Source organism: Chamaea fasciata, unplaced genomic scaffold, assembly GCF_029207755.1.
Source record: "Chamaea fasciata isolate MVZ Bird 193981 ecotype frontalis unplaced genomic scaffold, bChaFas1.0.hap1 SCAF_5, whole genome shotgun sequence".
NCBI classification, from domain to species: Eukaryota; Metazoa; Chordata; class Aves; order Passeriformes; family Sylviidae; genus Chamaea; species Chamaea fasciata.
The window spans coordinates 24740453-24762932 of NW_027094090.1; the positions used below are offsets into that span (position 1 = coordinate 24740453).

General features: G+C 38.3%; 1 protein-coding gene across 1 annotated transcript in view; it reads right to left on the bottom strand.

The window, feature by feature from the left end:
• MET (MET proto-oncogene, receptor tyrosine kinase) overlaps positions 1-22480 on the bottom strand; it is a 90474-nt gene that overhangs the window by 46392 nt on the left and 21602 nt on the right. The window contains exon 3 of the mRNA XM_066183051.1: positions 11205-11396. Coding sequence (XP_066039148.1) covers positions 11205-11396 — 192 coding nt within the window. The remainder of the gene's footprint in view (positions 1-11204; positions 11397-22480) is intronic.

Consider the following 22480-nt stretch of genomic DNA (forward strand, 5'->3'; position numbering starts at 1 on the left):
CTGAGCCGGGTGCCCAGGACTGAGCATTCAAAGCACTTCTTAAATTACAGGGAACGGTGGAGGCTCCTTTAGGAGATGCTCCAAAACAGGAGCCCGATTTAGTCGTTCTGAAGCCCCTTTGCAAAAACCTTCCCTCTCTCCCTCTCTCTCTCTCTCGATTTTAGGAGATCTTAGGGAGATTAGTCACACCAGTATGAAATTCCCCCACTACTCATCTTTCTGCATCTTGAGTTACCTAAATCCTTCTGAGAATCTGGGCCTATTCCTGCAAACACACGCCTAACTTTACTACTGTAACTTTGTTGACTTTAACGGGATGAGTCATGGCTGTTAAGCAGAGGCATAAAGCATCTGCACATCGGGGTGGATATTTGATAGCAAGATTTTATAGGCTTGGGCCTGCAATCCAGAAGGATGTGCGCCCAAATGTGATAGCATCAGGCAACAAAGGCAGAGGATTGTTTACATGAGGGAAGATCATGTTCATGTTTCAAAAGCTGTATCACGTGTAGTTTACTTAAGGAATTTAGATAATCAACATTTGCTGAGAAGTTAGGATTCAATGGGGTTCATTATTTAAAAAGATTGAAGCCATTCTGAAAATAACTTGTATGTCAAATGTTCCATTTTTTACTATAATGAAGCTTTTCTTCTGACTCCAAAGGCAGAATCAGAACAGCCAGGACATTGACTTACACGATTTCACTGGCTTTTCACACTGCCAAGGTCTTTCAACAAGATGGCTGACTCCAAAACTAGACTTAGAGATGCTGTAATTATAGCTGATGTTTTGATGTAATTCAAGACTTAAATAAAATATATGAGCAGTTAATTCATGCCGATAACTGCTTCACATCCCAGAGGTATTTCTAGATTGGGGTTGCAAGAGGCTTTTTTTTTTCTTTAAAAATGAAACTGGCTTTGTTACAGACTTTGATATGGATTTATTTCATAGCACAGAAAGTACAGATTTTAGAAATCAATAAGGTAGGATCGTTTTTGGTGACACAGAAGTATGGTCTCTGACTCAGTGTAATAGGGCATGAGCTCTGTTTTTCTATTCAGGACAATGAAAAATAGAATGGACTGGAAAGCTGCATGAAAAAGCTTGATTAATGTTGGCATTATGGGGAGAGGTAGAACCACAGCTGCAAATACCTTTTTAGTTGATCATTAGCCGTGTCTCATCTCGAATACCCACTGCTATAAAATGCTAAGAATTCTTTTCCATCATTAATCCAGGCTTCCTCTTATTGCCAAGCATTCTTTCTGATTGAGCCACAGTGTTAACTCTTTAAACACATCTGCATTCCAGCCTCAGAGCAATACGTGAAAATTTGGATTCCATCTCTACAATCTTGGAAAAATTACTCGGTACTTTAAACACTGACTGACCTTTATTTTACTGAGGTTGATAGTCGAATCACCTGCTCAAAGCCCAAGTGACTAGACTTTGACCTCACGACACACAGGGAGCTCGGATTACACTTCCTAGCTCATGGAATAAAAGTTTGGATTTTGCTTAGAACTAATCTACCAGCCTACAGTGCTGCTATAACAGATACTAGATGCAAAAATGTTCTTTTTGGTCTATACAACTGTGTGATTTTTGCACACATCAGCCCAGTCCTTGAAATTCTATCTTACCCTTATCCAACATAATCCTGAAAAAAAAAGCAATTTGAAGACAGCTTCTACAGCAGGAGGAAGAGGCTACTTAGGACTCCAGTGTCATTCTCATAAAGCTCTGATTTTTATGGCTTGGGACTGAGCTGGTATGTGTGCAGCATAAATTTCATCTGCCATGGACGCACCAACATACAGGCACCACTACCATGAAAATGGTTCAGTACTACAGGAGGATTTCTCTCTGCAAAGACTATAAAATCCTGGGGGGCTGGGGGATGTCTTTTTTGGCGGGGGGAGAGTGAGTGTTTGGTTTTTATTTTAAATTTATTTACATTTTAGTAATTAATTTATTAACCAAACATTTCTCTGGAGCGTAAGAGAAATGAAAGCTAATTTCTATGGCTGCACTCAAGCAACTAGGAGTGAGGGAAGGTCTAGCACAGATAATTAACCAAAGGAGAACAAACAGACATTAGTAGTAAATGGTCAGTGGCTGCAATAGTAAGAAGTGACCAGAAGTGTTCTACAAGCTGTATGTGCTGGGGTCCATACTGTTCAATACACCCATAAGTGAGTTAGAAAAGTGGTTGAGCAGTCCAGTGATAAAGTTTTGAGATGACCTGAAGGTATTCAAGGTGGTTAGGATGAGGACACACTATGAAGGATGGCAGAAGGACCTTACAAGACAGCTTAGCAAGGCAATAAAATGGCAGGTGAACTACAGCAAAGAAAATTAATTTAAAGCAGTATCTGATAGATAGTTATCTAACTGCTTAGCAGTAGCCAAAACCAACCTAATAAAAATGTAGAAATTATTGGAAAAGGATTAGAGAACAAACCAGAAAACACCCTGATAACACATAAATTCATGGCTTGCCTGAAACTTAAAATCCCAGTGTAGCTCTACTTGCCTCCTGGCAAAAATAACATGTTAAAAAGGGGAAAAGCTGAGAGAAGGGTAACAAAGATGATCAAAAGGCTCTAATGAACAATGATTGAGTATGGTACATGTGAAATCTCTATGAAAAAGGAATAGAGAGTCATGAGTGGGTAGAGACCAACCACATACTCTCTTCTACAACTACCCAAAAGGGCGTTGTAGCCAGATTGGGGTTGGTCTCTTCTTCCAAGTATCAAGTGATAGGAAAGAAAAAATGGCCTCAAGTTGCACCAGGGGAGGTTTAGATTATATTTTAGGGAATATTTCTTCACCAAAAGGGCTGTCAAGCAGTGGAACAAGCCCAGGGAAGTGGTTGAGCCACCATCCCTGGAGGTATCTAAAAGACATGTAGGAGTGGCACTTAAGGGCATTGTTTAGTCCTGGACTTGGCGGTGTTAGGTTAATGGTTGGACTCAAGGATACTACAGACGTTTCTGTCCTAAATGATTCTATTATTCCATGATTTAATTCTAATAAAAATTCTAAACACCACCAAAAGACTAAAACAAGACTTGGGTTCAAGGCAAACAAAAGAATATGACATCCTAGTAATATGAAATGACTTATGGTACTCCCTGCCAAAGAATGTGGAGAACAACACATGCAAGAGAAATGCACATTCAAAGGGAAACTCCACAGGTACATGGAAAGAGCTAAACAGACAAAAATTAATAGATCAGGAAATTCCCAGAAAAGAAAATAGTTGGAGACTTGAAGCAGAAGGTAGTAGCTACGTGTGTCTGGGTCACGTGGCATCCATTTGTCAATACCACTGGAGACAGAGCACTGAACTAGATGGACTCTTCATTTAAATCCATGTGGCTCTTCTCATATCTTTTGAAAATCATGTTCAATATCAGTAACTATGACAAAGACAATATTTACATCTCTCTATTTAGGGAAAAACAAACAATTTTGTTCCAGCAGAGCTCAGACTACTTCCATGAAGTACTTCCAAGGAGACAACAGCCAACAATTACTTAATTAATGAATATATTAATGTATTCTTTATATTGGAAGTCAGCAATCACTTAGGTCCATGAACACTAAAATTATTAAATATTATTTATTAATATTAGTGTTAATATATTAATATTAATACTAGCCATCAGCTAGTATTAATGTTAAATATGAAGACTTGAGTCTAGGTTTGTCTGCATAATATGGCAAATTAAGACTGTAATGACTTAAGTTGAAAACCGGCATGCAACAGCTTATTTTAAAAATCATTCTGATGCTCAGTTCTGCTAGTCAGCAGGATTGAATTACAAATGTTACTGTCTACATGTTGAAATATCTTCTGCAAAAATGAGAGGCCTTCTGAAAGGAATCCAATCTAAGTATCATATTGTTATTTTTTTCCCTAGATGTCTGGCAGGTGTATGCCATTATCCAGCAGAGATAGGCTCGGGGTTAACTTTATTGTGCAATGCCTCAAATGCCCTGGGATATGCAGCATAGCCTTGCAAAGGGCACATATGTAGCTCTCTAAATGCTGTATATCATTCTAATCCATGAAGAATATAACGGATCTCTTCTGAAGAGTGTAAGCTTTTCTACTCAAACTGAATATTAAAACATGTGTGCTCTCAAACCAGTTACTCGGTACCAGGTGTTAATTTTAATTTGGCTATATGGATTTTACATTATGGAGTTTTTGATGCCTTTTTTTCCCTGGGAGAATCAAGATACATTCTTTACCCCAGAAAGAATTGCTATCATAAATGTCAAAAGTTGAGCTACTGATATGAATATGCTACTTATCAAGAATTTGCCACAGTTTTTTGTTGGCTTCAAAATGAAAGATGGAAGGATTGCAGCTATTCGCATTCCTACAAATGCTTGTGTGCACAGTTTGCATTTAGCCTTAAATAGGTCAGACCGCCACTATTGAAAAGCCAGATGAATTGCGGGGCCACTGAGACAGGACAGCAGTGGGCACTGAAGACAACCTTTGCAATGACTCCATGGGCATCTCATCACTCTTTCCTCCTCCAGGCTCTGTAGGGTTTAAAGTCCATGCTCATATATTTCTTGACCTTCCTGCACTTGCTTCAAATATGGCTTGCCATTTGCACGGGTGGGTTTTATCACAACTACATCTGTGTAGAGGGACAGGAACTGGATCAAGAGAAGTTTGATAAATTCAAAGGTACATATGGCTACTAGTACACTGCAGCATAAACTGGATTTGACTGAGCACAGTGAAAGATGCAAAAACCTGTGTTTCTTTGCTCTGTGTCAACTCATTTTGCTGAGCAGGCACCATGGCTCTGAGTCTTGATTCCTGGAGTGGTGAGGTCTTGCTCCTTTGCTGTTTGCAAGAGGAGAGCACTGTTGAAGACTTGGCTCTCTTGCTGAAATCTCAGACAAATTTTCTCAATCCTTGAATGCAGTTACAAATAAAAAGCAGATGTGATGTTTTTTTCACTGATTTCTGTGTCATGCATTATGTTCCCTGGCATGCAGTCTATGAAAGCAGCTACAACACATGCTAAGTTCTCTCTTTTTGGGGAAATGAGATGTGTGTTAAAGTTTGGTTGTGGTGTTTGTTTTCAATCATAAGTATTCCTGGCAAATGAGTGTGATTATCAAGTCTACTTGGATCTGAAAGACAACAGATTTGTGCTCAGTGTGTGAGAATTTCCCAAACCATTGATTTGTGAGTGTCCCATTCCTATTCCTGATCAGACAGAATGGCAACAAAAGAAATGATTAGGCAGCAGGTTAAGGAAACCCCCAAAAGTTCTTTATCATTCAAACCAGAATGAAATTATGAAAGTCATTGTCACGGCATACTACAGAGGAGAAAACAAAAATAAATTTAGAAAACAGTAAGCAAAACTGATGAGAAAGGAGTCCATAAATGACTATTAAGGGCCAAATATGGGTGCAATTTACAGCTCAGAGTATCTCTGGGTCACTAAGTGCCAGAAGCTGAAGGATACTGAGAAAGGTACGACTGTGTGCTTTTACTTGCCTTATACCTCTCCCTTATCCATCTCAGCCCCTGCCAGAACACTGCTCCTTGAACCTTTGTTATAACCCCACATAACCTTTCTTAGCAAAAAGTCTGGTTAAAAATACTGGGATATAATGGTTCTCTAGGATAAGGCTTACATTAATCTGTACTGCTGCACGTCTAACAAGTGCAGAGAGCACCCTGGGAGGCTGAGCGGCCTGTTGCCTGATGTGCCTGATGTACTCCAGCAAGGCCTATCTGTACCATCACACTTTGGTTTTTGTGCCCAAAGCCATTTTCTGCCCAGAATCTGTTCAGACATGACAATGCATTATCATGTTTTGCTAATGCTTGGCTTTTCAGCTAGAGCTGGCTCATTTTCAGCCAGATGGGACAGGACTGCAGCCAGCATGTGGCTGATGGCACCTCAGAGTCTATGTATGCCCATGGGAAGACCCTTTCCTCACCCCCAGAAGCAGCAGGATGGATCTCCCACTGAACCATGGAGATGAGAGGGCCTGTGGTGGGGTCCCTCACTCTGCACTACTGCTGCCCCACTGTGCACTGAGTTTCATTGGCAAAGTCAGAAGGATGAGCTGGCCCTGCTGCCAAAATTGCATCTACAGAGAGTGGTTGCCCATTGTGGCTGTAAAACATACAGTGAAAACTTCTCTAGTCCTTCGTCCTCAAGAAGGTCACCAAAAAGCAGCTGTGGTCCTTTGGCTGGGGTGCTAAGTTGTTAAGGCCAGCTTCAGGTATAGGGGGCACATGCACTATTCTGCTTCCAAACATAATCTTAGGCTGAAATCCAGCCTCTGCTATGTCAAGGGCATTGATCTCTTGTTCATTGTTAAGGCCGGACCAAATGGGAGCTTTTAAGAATAAATCTTGTTAGATGTTCCCATATCCCACACTTCCCAGAGCTAACACAAAGATTTCCCCTTCCTGAAGAACTCATTTCATCATCACTCTAAAAACACTCTCTGAAATAATGCCAACTTCAGGCAGAAAAAACCCAAAACGCCTTGACACAAAGCACAAAAAAAAAAAAAAAAAAGAAAAGAAAAGAAATATTTTATCTCAATATATCATGGAGTGGGGTTTTTTTTGACAAACTGTAATTTCCCAAAATACTGGCTGGTAATGTAAGTGTATTTTCCATTTGTGAGTTGTATTCTCAGCACAGCTTGGCTTGAGCAGAATAAGGCTGTTTTACACCAGCTGAAAAATCTGATTCCTCAGCTATTGCAGTGTGACTGGGTGCTGTTTTCTAACCAAATAACCACTGTGAAATACCTGATTCACTTTGCACCCAACAGCTGTAGTTACAGTCTGTGTTCCCACTCACAGTCTGAAAACAAGCACACAACAAGAAAGGCTGAAACAGCTGCAACTTCTCAGCAGAAAAAAAAAAAAAAAAAGAGAAGGGAAAAAAAAAAGTTTGTTGTCAGGCTCCAGCTTAGGAAGGAAGTAAAACCATTTTTCTTTTCTGTCTCATGCATGTCAGCTGTCTTAGAAAAATTATTACTGGTCTGTTTTGTAACAGAAACTCCACAATATTTAGTAAACTGCAAACTCCAATCTATTCATGGCCAAATACAGATTTGACATTTCTGAGGCAGCCAAAACATGCTCAGTATGTGAATGGGCTGCAGTACTTTTCAGGAGAGATCTGGAATTCACCTCATGGCCCTAATTATCCTCCTTAGAAGAACACATGCATCTTCTGTAGTTGGACCATCCAGATTGATTTTATTTTAGTTCCAGATTTTGGCTGAAAAAAATTAAACATTTAGTGAAGGAGGCTATATTTACTTTCCAGTATTAGTGCTTTCCAAAGCTGTGCAAGTGAATAACTCTATTTTATCAAACTAAAAGCAGAAAACAACAGGTAAGTATTCCTTGGTTGGATACAACATACCTGCTTTTGCATTCTGATTATTACAGTTTCTTTAGAAAGCTTTTCTAAAATAAGTAATATGTGGGCTATGTTCTGACTACGGTCATTAACAATTCTGATGGGTAATTCTATCAGCTTCGGGGGAATCACTGGTAAAGTTAGGAACTGTTTATTGTGATACATCCCTAAATACATCAAAACCCCAGAATCTGATAGCCATCACCTACAGAAGATGATGTTAAATCTGGTTAAATGTTAAATCTGGTGAATTTTGCAGCAGTGCTGTGCTACAGCCATGAGGTAAAGAAAGAAAAACGGAAATAGAAATAGAGTTGGAGACAAGGGGAATGTAGGAAGGTAGAAAGTGATGAGCAGAAGAAAAGTAAAAGGAGATGGAAAGATGACAAGAAAGAGGAAAGAAAAAAAAAAAGACAGAATCAAGTGGCTGGCTGCTGATCAAGTATAAGCAAGTATACTGGGGGTATATGAGAAACACTTTCAAATAAATTTCTCTCAGGTTCAATAGCTTGCTGCTGCACCTACTGGCTTCCACTGCACAGGCTTGGAGCTTCAATTCAATTTAGATAACAAGATCAATAAGTCTTAAAGAGGTCCCCCCGTGCCCCTTCCCACCCCCCAAATGTTTCATAACAACCATAGGAAACCCCAAATTACTACAGCAAAAAGGTGCTTCAAATGTTCATTGTTTCCACCAAACTGCTGCATATCTGGACACTTTAGAGTCCTGTTGTCAAATACAGATACTGTACTACTACTTTTTTTAATCTCATGAATGTCTGCTAGTACTGAAATTTATGTCAGAAACTAAATTGTCTAAATATAGTAAGGTTTGGTATTTCAAAGAAGATACAAAATGAACTGGGTGCACTTGAAGGGCTGAGCTGATTTTCTAAATACAGAAAGTTATACATGAGTTGTTTTGTTTTGTTTTTAAATAGTTGGCATGATAATATGTTCTCAAAATACTAACACAATGCAACCAGTTTTAAAACAGGTTCCCTGAACCTGTAGGTAGAATTTTGTAACTAATTTTCTCTGAAGTATGCCTGTGTCTGAAGTCAGCTTTGAATAGCTACAAGTTACATGGAGATTGCACAGGAAAATTCAATATTTGCTAGTACAAAGACCTAAAAATATCAGTGCAAATGACTGTACAAAAGTGAGATGCATAATAAGTGAAGAGCTGAGGATTCTTTACGACATGTTCCAAGAGATTTGTGAATGAAACAAAAAAACCCCATTACATTTCTTTGCTAAAAATGTGTGGAAGTCTTTGGGGATATCTTTTTGATGAATTAAGCCATTGTTAGTTTATCCTGATTTTTTTACCCATTTTATTTCAGTAATGGTCATATAATAGCTTAATTTTTAATGATCTAAATCTTATTGCAGTTAATAGCTATATTTCCATAGAAACACTACAAATCTGCCTTAGTTGGGCATTTCCTAATGAACATGTTTGAAAGCACTTCCTAGATTACTATTAGAGAAAAAAAAAAAAGTGAGAGAACACTAAATTCTGCAAAAATCTGCGTCTGCTGTATCCTACAGATCTGGTATCCCTTCCAAAATCATTTAAAGACAAAACAAATACTAACCTTTTATTTAGAGGTAGTATCATTAAAGGCAGTCAGTATGCTTATTCTCCTGCCAATTGCACCCAATCCTCAAAGAAAGAGCTCCTATTTAGTACAATATGAGCCCAATGCTGACTTCCCCCTGTAGCTGAAGCCAGTCTGATTCAATGATGAGAATATTTCTGCTAATGGCCATGTGCAGTTTACACAATAGCCTTTCCTTTTGATCTGTAACTGAACCTGGAATGGGAAATGTATTCTGGAAATATTTAATTGTTCCTTGAGTTGGGCAAACATCTGAATGAAGTGTGTGCTGCAGGATTTGAATGAATAATTTAAAGAACATTATAAATAAAAATAATGCTCCCTTGTGCTTTCTACCAAACCTTCCTAAAAGCTTTGTGACAGCCCAGAAGTAATGCTGGGAGTAAGAGAGTAGTTGTTATTAATTGTATTTTGTAGATAAGGAAATTACTTCAGAAAGGTTAAACAAATTGCTCATTTCGCTGTGTGAATCAGTATCTGCTTTCAAGAACAGAGAGCAGTTTGGGCCCATGCTCAGTGTGGAGCTCTTAGCATTTGCCTTTCCTGCACAGAAGACAAACTGCAGCTTAAATTTACCAAGGTCATCATGGGAAGTTAAGATAAAACTAGCAGGGTTGTCATTGAAAGTTTTGTTAATTTTTTGGGGGGGAGGGGAAAGAGAAACATGATTTTCACTACGTTTTCATCTGTCCTTTGCGTCACATTACTTTGAACTCCTTTCCTGCAGAAGCACTGCAGAATTTGCATTATGCAGCTGGTTCTGTGTCCAGTCTGTGCTGAAGATGGGAGGGAGAGGATTCCCTTTTTCCAGACAGGGTGCATATACTGAGGACAATATATAAGGCACTATGCACTGCATATGGCAAGAAAATGAGGGGAAGGGAGAGAAGAAAGGAAAGGCTTAATTCCATTAAAGGCTCTATGTGCCCAAGTATTTTCTAATGGAAGCTTATGGGAAAACTGGAATGGCACAGCAGCTGATGGTCTTCTTATTAACTTTGATCACTCTCTATAGCCTACAGAATAAGAAGGCCAGAAGACTGTCAATCATTCAGGAAGTTTTCTAGAGAACAAATAGTATTGGAAAATTGAAATAACAAAGGTCCTTGGGTGCAAGAAAGATCAAGGCTGAGATGCACATCCAGGCTGGACTCTGTGGCAGCTGGAGAAGCCAAGCTTTCCGAGGAAGTTATTACAGGATGATAGTGCTTGAAACAAGATGGGTAAACTCAAAGTATTTTGTCTTTGTCTTCTGATGTTTGATTTTGACTGCCAAGATTTTAAAAGACTGCCACTTCTATGTGTTATATTTATTTCACTAGTCACCTACAAAGAAGTCATGTAGTATAATCTACCTATCTAGATTAGTTATGTACTTAGTGGAGGGAACCAGACTACTCAGGAGGGTGATTTATCACTTTTTTATTTAGGACAGGAAGAACTGTAATCCAAAAGAACAGTGCGAGATAGGAGTGAGCAAGAGCCTGAAAATCTAATACACATTTAGAGAAACTTGAAAGTAGGTGGAGAAGGAACTAATCTCAATTCTACAGCTGTGAGTCATAGGCTGTGGGTACACTAGCAAGGAATTTGGTGCCAGAGGAGTGGATCAGTATATAGAATGCTAAGGCTCCTGCTTCTGCATTATAAACTGTCTTGGCATTTTACATTGAATAGATTTAATCTGATCCTCTAGAGTAAATGACCATACAAAGTGTATTTTTTGAAGCCGTTTGAATAATCAGTCACTGTTTTAGATCTTTCTGCCCCAGCTGGGGTTGAGGTATATTTGATGTCTAACCAAGACAGAGTTTTCAGTTTAGCCTTGTTTGAAAGTACTCTTGTTTGTATGGACCAAAATTGTTCTGTGAACTAAGACAGCTGGAGATCACGGCAAAATTTGCTCCCCAACCATTGTTCCAAGCCACAGACTCCAGGTAAACACTTAAAATACTCAATGCTATACTTGACACTTCATTTATATTCCAGAAGCTGTATTTTATTTGGTAATTTCAATTTTGTAATGCCCTTCTAAGCTGGAGTAATAATGCTTCTCCCTTTTCACCATCCTGCTAAACTCCAGTATGTTTTTTTATTTTGAAGTTCTTGTAGTAATATGGTAATATTTACCTGCATGAAGCGGCCCTCTGCAGTTCCCAGGTTAGCAATGGTAAGGTTCCCTTTGGTGAAGATGGATATTGAAGTTAACAGGACGCTGTTGAACTGGCCCATGAACAAGTCAACCCTCTGTAGAGGAGTGGTAACTTCTAAGCGATATTCATCATCCTGTGCTCTGCAGTATGAAGCGTTCCTTGAAAAAGCCTGTTTGGAAATGAAGTACAGATGAGTACTTTCTTTATGAGCAGCACTAGATCTTTGTCAGAATGAAGTCATTTTGCACAAATGCATTTGACCAAAAGTGTTTTAAGATGTTTCAAACTTAATTGCTTCATGAGTTACAATGTTCTGTGCAGAAGGCAAAAACTTCTTAATGTTATGGGAATGTTTCTATTAAGTTTCAAAATCCCGACTGCAGGAATAAGACATAGGGTCTTTATTTAACTAGATGATAGGTGTATAAGCACATATATCAAGGTATCCTTTCTCATAGTGACTTCCTTAATGCTTTTTCTCCAACAGTCTGAGAATTCATGTACTGCAGAGCCTGCTCAGTGACACACCTACTTCTAAAACAGATTCCTAGAAAGAGATTCTCTAACAGCAATGTGATTTTTTACATTAAAATAACAATTTCCAATATTCTCCTGCCTCTATTTTCACCACCTTTTTCAGAGATAAGACACTAAAGTGGAGAAGAAGCCAGAGAAAGAAAAGGGAGATAAGTTAGGAAAAACAGGTTTCTGATTGGATGTTTAAACTAAACTATGGGGAAGACAGATTTTTAATTACTCAGATTATTGTATTGATCATCTATGGTTCATGCACTATTTCATCTGATCTCTATAGGTCTTGAATGTACAAAAAATAACAGCAGCATTTGCAGGATTTGCTCTTTCATTTTGGGAATAGAGATTGCATGGTTTTAATTTTCATTGGAAAAAGTCTTGAACAATACACTTTAAGTTATCGCTGAAGAAAAATAAAACCTCCAAACAATTCAATAGTAATACATTAACTGATAATTTCATCATTATTGATAGTACATCATCTGTTATGGGGACATTGTATAAAGATAATAACCAGGAATCCCTTAAAGGATCTTTAACCAGTTTAAATTTGGAAGACATGTAGCATGTTACCACTGTGACACACTTTATGAATAAACATTTAAGAAGATTATAAAGGATCTTATGGTGGTTTCCTCTGTTGAAATCAGCAGTGAGCTTAATTTCTCCTATTCTTTTTATTGATTTGTTTTTTGTCACAAACATGTTTTAAAAAATCTTTTAAGAAGCTTGAATGAAACCTTTCCCAGACAGTCAAGAGTCTTTTTACTAAGTCAAAAAGATCTGCATCATACCCTTAAAGAGCATGTAGGACTAAAATTTTATTGTCTTCTTTTCTAGATTCAGATGTCTTTCCTCAGAGTATGAAAAAGAAAGAATTCTTGTTGGCCTAACTCTGGTGAATTCTGGACTGAAACCCAAGGCATTGAAAATACCATCAACAAAATGTTAAACCTAGTAGCTCAGCCCTTTGCTGTTGAATTGTGATGTTTCAAAGCTGAGCCAAGCAATAGCACTGGCAGATGAGATTTTCTGTGGTCCCTCAGAGTTGCAGTCAGCACTGGTGCCAGCTTTTCTGAAGGTGCCCTATCAATTTACTGTATTATTTAGGTGAAAGCCTACATCAGACCAAATAAGCTGTTGAAATCTCTGTGCAGTGTCTTAATGATACAGAAAAAGGGCTGCTAAATTAGATCTGGTACAGAAGTGACTTAACAGTTTGGTTATCCACAAGTGAAAGGTTTTACTGTATCAGTTTTCTTATTACCTGTTAATACATAGTGTGTTTTGTTCAGCAGGAACTGAACTAATACTTTGAACTAGGAACTCTGAACACACTTTAAGTATTTTTTAACCACGTGTTTGACTAGGTTAAATCATGAATGGGCAAGTTTAGCTTTTCTTTGTTTTGGCCACCAAACAAGTAAAAGCTGTATTATTTTGCACTCATATCCTACCCAGTCTAAAAGTATTTCTGAAACATCTGTGCAGATTACTCATACAATGAGTATGAACAGTTCAAGTGCAGAAAGATATACAGTTTTCATGCTTTTTGAAATAAGGCAGATTTCTGATTTTACCCTCCCCCAACATGGGATTTTTGCTCTTTCCTGTAACAGCTTTTTTTTCCATAAGCAAAGACTTTGGAGAGAGATGTTTCTGTGCTAAGCTTAAAGTACTTCCTCCTACATAGTCATTTCAGCACAATTCAAACATCCTAACATGCTGCCTCATGAAACCCTGCTCGAGCTCTTTGGAAGAAGTGGCTAAATTTTCCTGCTTGCCCTGACACCTTTCTTAGATTCTCCAAAGTCAGCTCAGCCACAAAGTCAGCTCAGCCTTCCTCAAAGATGCCATAATTTTGTCTATCTGCTGAAGAACCTGCAGATTGTTACACATATGGTTCTTACAAAATCTGGTGCTTCATGGATTAACCATAATGTAGGGTTGGCTGTTCAAAAAATAGCAAGGCTTTGATCTTTGAGTAGAAATGCAGAGATTAAAGGCTACTTAGAAAACTAAAGGAAGATTGATAACAGGGAAAACTTTGTCAAAGATGCTGCTTTAAATCAACACTTTTAAGCCTGGTTCTCTTTCTCTCTCTCTCTCTCTCTCTCTCTCCCTCCCTCCCAGTATACACATAACTATCCATTTGGCTGTCAATGTGGAAAAATAACTGATGTCAGATGATGCACTCTGGATGTTATGCCAAGTTCCACTGAGAAATCACACAACTATTGAAATGGACGATTAGAGCACGGGTAAGTGCCTGGGTTCAGTTATATTGCTTCTCTTGTAGGACAAGAGGTGCCAATTGTGCCTGCGATTCACAGACAAGGCTTTGTTACTGTTAAGCTGGCACAGGTGTGCTGCTAGAATACACTGAGGTGTGAGCAAGCCCTGCCTTACAGCTGTGTCCAGAAGGCTAGAAAATAATTAATGTTATCTTATTTGTTCATACGGGAAGTTGTGGTTTTGGAATTTATCCTTGATTTGGTCCACAGAAGACAAACATGCCAAAAAAGTCTCTGGACACTCCTGAGCTGAGCTATCAGGAGCTGTCACTGTTTTGCAGCTAACTGATTGTTTATATGTCCTATTCAGTGAGCATAAAAAAAACATATTTCAGACGGAGTTGCACATTTGAAACCAAAAGTGCAAAGCAGGGAAGGAATTCTTATAGAAACTAATGAAAATTTCAGAAAAATACCCAGTTAGGTCGGTGTCAGAAAAATGATCCAAAAGTTTAGTCTCTTGTCTGAATACTATACCCAGGGAAAAAAAAAAATCCAAATATATTTTTGTGAGCTTTTTTCTAATTTGCAGTGATTGCAAATTGGAGAAACACTCCTCCAGGCTTGCTCTTCTAGAGCTGGTCAAAATCTGCTTTTAGTTAAGTGCAGTGCTCATATAGAAAGTGAAATTTTGTATAATATCTTGATATTATGTTTAATGTCTTGAAGAAACTGGAAATCAATTACTTAATCACTGCAGAACATTTTGTACTGTCTTGTGAGCCACTTGAAGGACATAATTAAAATTAAAATTTAATTTGACAAATTGGAGAAATGGTCTGAAAGTAACTAGGTGATATTTCCGAGTGTCAATCATAAAATACTGCAGTTGTGATGTAAAGTTCAAATGAAAGTAGGAATATGCATCTGTTTTATTTCCTGTGGGTTTGTTTATATGACTTTTAACCTGTTGGCTGTCAAGAATCAAAATTCTAAGTATGAAATTTTTTTTCTGCTATGAACTCTAGGATTCTTTCTCAAGAGAAGTGGTCACCTACAAGAGCCAACAGCATTTCTCCTTTCATAAAATCAAAGAATCCCTTAGGTTGGAAAAGACCCTTAAGATCCATGGCATAACACAGAGTAGGGAGAAATAAGCTATTGATAAATGACCTGGCTCCAGATGTCAGCAAATGGCAAAAATCTTTTCCCAAAGAAACTACTGTAGAGTTTCTGAATGAATCAGTGATTTTACATAACAAATTGGTTACCAAGACCATTAAAACCTAAGAGAGTATACAAGTTCCTTTTCTCTTGTAGAAGTCAGTGAATTAAGATGAATAATCAAACTAGTTTCCAGAGTGGATCCTACTGGATTCAAACACACAATGGTGAAGAATTTACATGTACAGCAGACTCTGAGTAGGAAGAGTAACCATAAGGAACACAGAAGAACCTTATCATTTTTTCTGCTCTAAATATTTCCATGTATTTTTAGCCAATATACCCTTGCTCTTCTTGATACACCTTAATTTTCTGGGTAGTCTGCATTATTTCTCCTCAAGTGAGAAGGGCATTTGATCACTGCTCCTCTCCACTGAAAATACAAGAATGTAATTCTGGCTCAAATAATTCAGTGAGGCCAGGTAGTTGTCTGAGGATGAGGGTGACTTGTTCATCGTCATGGTAATGATGACTCGTGTAATCCTAAGGAAGGGAAAAATGAATCATATTGAAGGGCTCAATTTTGCCAGTGAAAGCCAATTCATGTGCTAAACAGTTCCCATAGAAGTAGAGCCACAGTGCTTCTGGTTTCTTCTTGACTGGTGAACAATACCTTGAGGGTGTGTGGGTGCGGTGAACTCAGTCCAGTGTTCTTGCAGGACAGAACATGTCTGGGACAGGGGACTGAGGTCTCTAAGAAGTTCTGCTGAGGCAATGATGCTTCACTCTAAAAGGCAGAAGAGTTTCTTCCTCTTTTTTTTTAAACAAAGAATTGTTACTCTCTTCTTCCTTCCTCCTCCTCCCAATACTCCTTATATATTTGAAAGCAATTCAAAGATTTTTACATGGAATACAGAGAAAGCATGTCCCTTTCTGAGAATAAAATTTTTAAAAGAACTCCATCGGTTAAAATTTTACATAGTACCATTTCAGTAACTCAATACTTGTTGCTTTGATTTACTCCTAAAATGAGATGGGGGAAGGAAGTCACTGTACTGATGCTCCACTTAAAGTAATAGGTAGAAAAACATCCATGTTAAATGTAATTAGTTAATACAAATTAAGATGATTTCATGTTCTTTTGTCAAGATCATTCAAAGAGTTATTTGCTTTTGTCATTGAACAGTACTGCATTAGTTCTCATAATCTGGTTAGTGCATTAGCACTAAGTAAATCCTATTGATTCAGCAGACAAAATGGACCTAAGTAATCTTTGTATTTTGCTGATTTCCTTTATATTAATTTAGCATTTAACTCAGTATACAGATTATCAAAGAAGAGGTGTTGACTAATTACACATTTTTAAGAAATAAAGTAGTGCATTGGGGATATTGTGCTGATGAAAGCAGTTTTGCTCTACATTTGTAGTGTCTATTAGGCGCATTTTTCATGGAAGTCCTTGTTAAACATGGAAGCTGTGGTAAAATAGAAAAGCTGGGAATTCTATCTAGACCGGTTATCCAAAGATAATGCTGAGTCTGGAGACTCTTATTCCAACAAAACATTGCACAACAACTGCTTGTCTAGCCAAAACAGTGGTGCACAACATGTGGGACAGAAGGAGGTCAAGAAACTAGAAGAAAATAATGCAATCTGCCCTAATTTCCACAGGCTGTGTATAAAAGCAGGTGACATCTGCCTTAAGAAAATTAAGCTGCCATAATCACTTCCCGCAAGATCACTTCTCTAGCATTTCTTTGTTTTCACACACCCTGTAGACAGTGCAAATAATAATTTCATATGACTTAGACTTGCTTTCTGAGCCATTTATGCTACGGATCTTCTCCTCAGCATTATTACTCTTTTTTTAATTTACTGTGGGATTTGATTCTGGTTTTACTTGTATGTTTGGAAATGAGGAGTAATTCCACTCTGATGCAAAAGCTGTCTGAGATCAGAAACCCACATGCCACCTAGAAAGCTTGAGTAACAGAGCTCTCTCCTGTATAATAATTACCTACTGTTGCTTTAGTGAGCTATAATGATGGCCAGATGTGGTCCTGAGTCAGAATAAGTAGAGTAAGTAGAAAACTGCTGAGGTAAGGTGGGTGCTGAGTGAGCTGAAAGGAAGATGTCTGCTTTGTCAGGATTATGTGTCTCTCCATTGTTTGGCAGCAGAACACGAGGAAAATTCATTGCTTGCTTAGATATGTCAACCACCTACCAAGGCCAGGTGGGATGAATCCAGGACTTAGATCTGCACACAGTGCACTGCCTAATCAGCTTCTCTTTCTTTGGAACTTGGAATTGTGCCTAAAGAAATCCAAGCAGATCCTTCAGAAAGGGCTGAGATGGTCCCATTGCAGAATAGTAATCAGCAGACTTGACGTGAACTTAATCTGGGATTAAGGAGTCTTAGAATTTGGTCTGAACCTAGGAGAAGAAGCTCAGATCTGAATACTATACATCTTCAGGGAGTATCCTTAGTATTATATAACTACTAGTATACATTTTGGACATCTCTTTTTGTGGGACTGTAAAATTTTTCTAATTTGCAAGGCTACATAGGATAAGAAAATTATAAACTGTCCAGTTCTAGTCTTTATTTAAGAGCCTTCAGAAACCGAGACATAAAAACCACACCAACAGATTTCCATTTTAACAAAATAAAAATTACTTTCTGCCTGAAATGATTTCTGTGCAATTCCAGAGAAAAGCAGCAGAGTCACTTTTCCACAGTAATAACCAATAGGGAACCCTGCATTCAGTGGAAGAATTTGATTAAAAAGTCTGGAAATTGAACATTATTAGTAACTCTGGCTGATAAAGCTGTGCCCTTTGCAGAAAATGGTAGTTTAATGGATACTACTTTTTCACAGAGAAATCCAGCTTTCATCAAGAAGATGATAAAATGCCAAGTGGCAGCACTGGGAAGCAAGGAAAGACAGGTCCCCAGCTGGACACCAAGTGAAGGAGAACTGTAGTTTTTGCAGCCATTGGTGTCTAAGAGCTTAACCCCCAAACTCCATAGCTCCTGAGGCTCAGAACAGTCTTCAAAGGTATGTACCACTAGGGGTTGTGTGGTACTTTCCACAAAAACTCCCTAAGCTTTTCCTTGTCTTTTTCTCAGGAACTCCCTCATGAGGGTGGCCACGTGGCCAGTCCCGGAGATGGAACAGCCCTTACCTCTGTAGCCAAGTGTTTGCTAAACCTGGTTCAGCCTGAGATAACCTTACCCAGACCCACACCCATGCTCATACCTCACCCCTACACACTCATACCTGTGTCCCTCCCATGCAGTTTAACTGCTTGCATACAAATGGGAACAGATTCTGTGCCCAGGCAGAGTGCTTTATGCCATCTGATATAGCATTTCCAGAGGAACAAATGACTGAACTAACCTAATGGATTCTGGTGCCTATCTTTTAGGGAAAATATTCAGTCATATTATACTCACAATATAAAAACATCTCCATGCGGTGAGATTATCTAAGTAATTTACAACAACCCATTTTAATCAGAGATATGTGGTGTTATTTTTAAACCTGCCAAAATTTTATGCCAAATGATGTGGGATATTGCAGTTACAGAGCCTCAAAAGAGTTATTTGTCTCTGTTTATTTTATTAAATATTCTTAGACACAGCCTTAAGATGACAGATCAATAAGTGCCTTTGCGGTTTCCTGATAGAAGGCAGCAATTATTTTCTTCCATTACAATATAAGCATAACCTAATTTTACTCATCAATCATGTGTGTAATGGTAATATAGAAGCATCACCACATGTTTATTTTACCCTCACTTTATTTTTTGTTTTAGTGATCTTCTGTTTTCCTTTCATGTTTTTCAACTGTTTATGCCTTTCATTTAACAAGAATTGTGACCAGTTTGTCTTGCTTTATGACACTTTCTGAGAACATGGTGGCAAAAGCCTGTCTGTGGTTTCTCTTTTCCTGTAAGGTCCAAGTATTTTAGGCCTTCAACTGAACTTACCTGTAGAAAAAACAAAGACATAAGATCTTTACAGAGCTGAATTTGGATTTCATTTTTAGAGGTGTTTTATATTTTACGAGTTGTTTTATCATGTCAGTCTATAATGATTAAAGTCAGGTAATCTGGCTTATAACTGTTTAGCATGTAAGAGATGCAAAAAGGACAAAAAAAGCTGGTCAGATCTTGATCTATGACAACTGAAATGTATAGTTGAGATTGTCAAGGCTAAAATCAACTCGTCTCCCTCACTTAAAAAATCCCATTCAATCCATGGTAAATATGCACACTACAAGACTATGTTTGCAAATGAAGTAAGCAGCACATGTCTCCTCATCTGAGCACACCTCTGCTTTGAGGATACCCCACTGGGGCTGCTAATGACTAACTGACCAAATAAACTCTGCCTGAAGACTACATCCAGTTTTCTCTTTGCTGTGGGAGATTCCTGAACAGTGATTCAAAACCCCCCACAGCAGCTACCTCTCAGATATCTTTGTCCTGACTCAAGCAATAAAACTTCCTTATTATTACTCCCAATTTTTCTTTTAATTCAAAGCCAGTTCTGTTTCCATCTTGCTGTCATTTAAGTGTCAGCCATCTCTTCACTGAAGTAAATTATTATGCAGTACTAACTGGTCACAGCTCTGCTGAAGTACATCTGACATCAATCAAATGCTCCATCAGATCCACTTTTCCTAACTTCAGTGAGCCCAGGTTTTGGCTTAATATGTATTACATTTAAACACAACTGAAAAGGTTTTATTTTGATTTTATGAAGTTTTCCATGAGGACTGGAGTAAGTGAAGCACAGTTGGGTCTGGATTTATATCTTGTGGTGGGCTGACTTTGCTCTTCAACTAAGGTCAAAAGGAGACCTTTTCCATGGGTGAGCAAAACCTTCTTCAGTCCTTGAGAGTCCTTCTCATGTTTAGAAAGGTACTCCTAAAATGTCATCAGTTTCTGTAGCCTGAGCCTCTGTATTCACACTTGAATTCATGTCTTTAAGATTTCTTACTGCTGAGGCTGTGAGGATAACTAATAGAAAGACCACAAATAGCACGACCACATAAACTTCATTCCTTTAGAAAACAAGGCCAAAACAGAACAAATTTTGACAACTGCATAAAGATGAGTGGAAATTTTTCTTACTTTTGCTTTAAATATGAGAAGAACAAGTTGAGGAAGTGTTTCAGATATATCATTCAGGTTTATTTTGGTCTAATTCTACCTTCAGAAGCCTCAGATTTAACAGTCCTGAGGGACAGCCATTTAAAAAGATGGAATACCCCAAGTCCAACAAAATTATGTACAATTGTCTTATGGGACTTTTTCTGATAACATGAAATGGCTTTCATCAATCAAACTCTAACTGTAAATTATCAGAGAGCATTTCCTTGCAAAGAGTGGTAGAGGCTCATTTTTCTTTTTAATGTTGAAGTTAGTGGTATACCATATTCACTGCTGGATTGTTTTCACTGTCCTATGACTTAATTTTGCAGTGGTCAGTGCCTTTCACTTGCATGAGTGGTCTGTGGTTTTATTCTCTTGACATCAAAGAGAAAGATCATCTTGGCTACATTACAAAAACAAGTTTTGAACTTTGCAAAAATAAACTGTGACAAATTTTCAGATTTTATAAAAGCTTTCTTTTATGTTGATGGTGACTTACAAAAAGGAGAAAAATGTTTTATGTCCTCATATACACTTTTACAATGTACAAAGAAAGGCCTAAGGAGAGCTGAGGGGTTTGAGACTCTTTTTTTATTAATTATTATTTGATCTCCAGAAAAATCAGGGAAGACCAGATTTGACTTTTTTTGGGACAAGCATAAGAAATAATGTGCTTTTTTTCTTCTGCTTGCTCCTTCCCTTCCTTCACATTCAAACCCTTCAGGTCTACTTTTTATACCAGAGAAAAACACGTGTATAAAGGATGGCTGGCAAATTTTTGCCAATCTTTTCGGCTAGTTGAAACCTGAAAAACCTCAAAAGACACTTTTTACTGGAGCCTTAATGAGTCCTCTAGAATAAGGCAAAGGAAATGGAATGGCAAAGCTTGACAGTCTTGATATTTCAGAGTTAAGCAAACAATCAGGACAAAAATTTCTGACTGCCTTTATGCCATTTAAAAGAACCACAAGAAATCATAGAAACATTTTTCCCTTTATCAATTTAATGTAGCAGAAATCAGAGCTCTGATGACATTTCTTGAAAATAGGCAACTATAATAAACATGTCGGCAGTACAAGACATTCATTCTGATATGCAAAGCAGCAGCAGCAGACTCTGGAAAGGCTTTTGAAACACGAAAGTACTTCCCAGCATGTGAAAAGCAGCAAATTATTCTGTCAATATTTTAATGTTATACTTTGCTTTGAAGAGATCACCTTATGAAATGGGTGTATAGGCAAGTGCAGAACGACATAAGTTAAAGGCCACGAGCTTTAAAGACAGTCATTCACAAATCATATACCCCAGGAACATAGAATAAAAGTACTTTCAGAGAAGGACAATGGTTCTTGTTAAAAATGAACTGAAAAAAGGGAAAAAAAAAAAAAAAAAGAGGATATTACTACCTGAAATGAAAAATTAGGACAGCAATAACACAGTGAAGAGAGATAAGCTACTGTGCTGAATGTTTGCTAACTTGTTTTTAGTTCCTGAAAATTGCCTGTCCCCCTCCCACAAAAAAGGGGAATGAAATGCTATGTCTGTTGGGGCTGCTGTATCACCATCCACTGGCAATGCCTACATCTGTGTTGAACACCTGGAGCCTGCTATAGGCAGTCAACCCCCAAATGCCAAGGCTGCTGTGGTTATGCTTCAGATCCCCTCTGACCACATTCCTGCTACTGGAGAGAAGCCACAGGATCTCTGTAATGGGTTCTTCTCCCCAGACTGCCCTGTCTCACCGCTGCCAGAGGGAATCAGCCCTTCTCCCTGACAGAATACACTCCCACCTCCAACCAGGGCACTGTGTCAACATCCTAACCTGATGCCTGTGCTGAGCAGCTGTGCTGAAGAGGACACTGGTCATACTTGGGGTGAAGAAGACCTGTGGCTCCCACTCTCACACTGAGCTGTCCTAACAATGGGATATGACAAATACCATCCACCTCTGAATGCAGGTTAAGCTGCACCTGACACAGGCCTCATATTGGCTGAGCAGAGCCTTGCCACAGAGGCTCTGGCCCTCTGGTAGAAGACAGCATGCCATCTCTGAGCTCCAAATTTCTTGTATTGCAGAAAACAAAGTTCCCCAGTTAGGATATTTAAGGGCCTGCTTGATAAGCAGGTGATTGAAATTTCTAATGTTTCATGTTCCAAA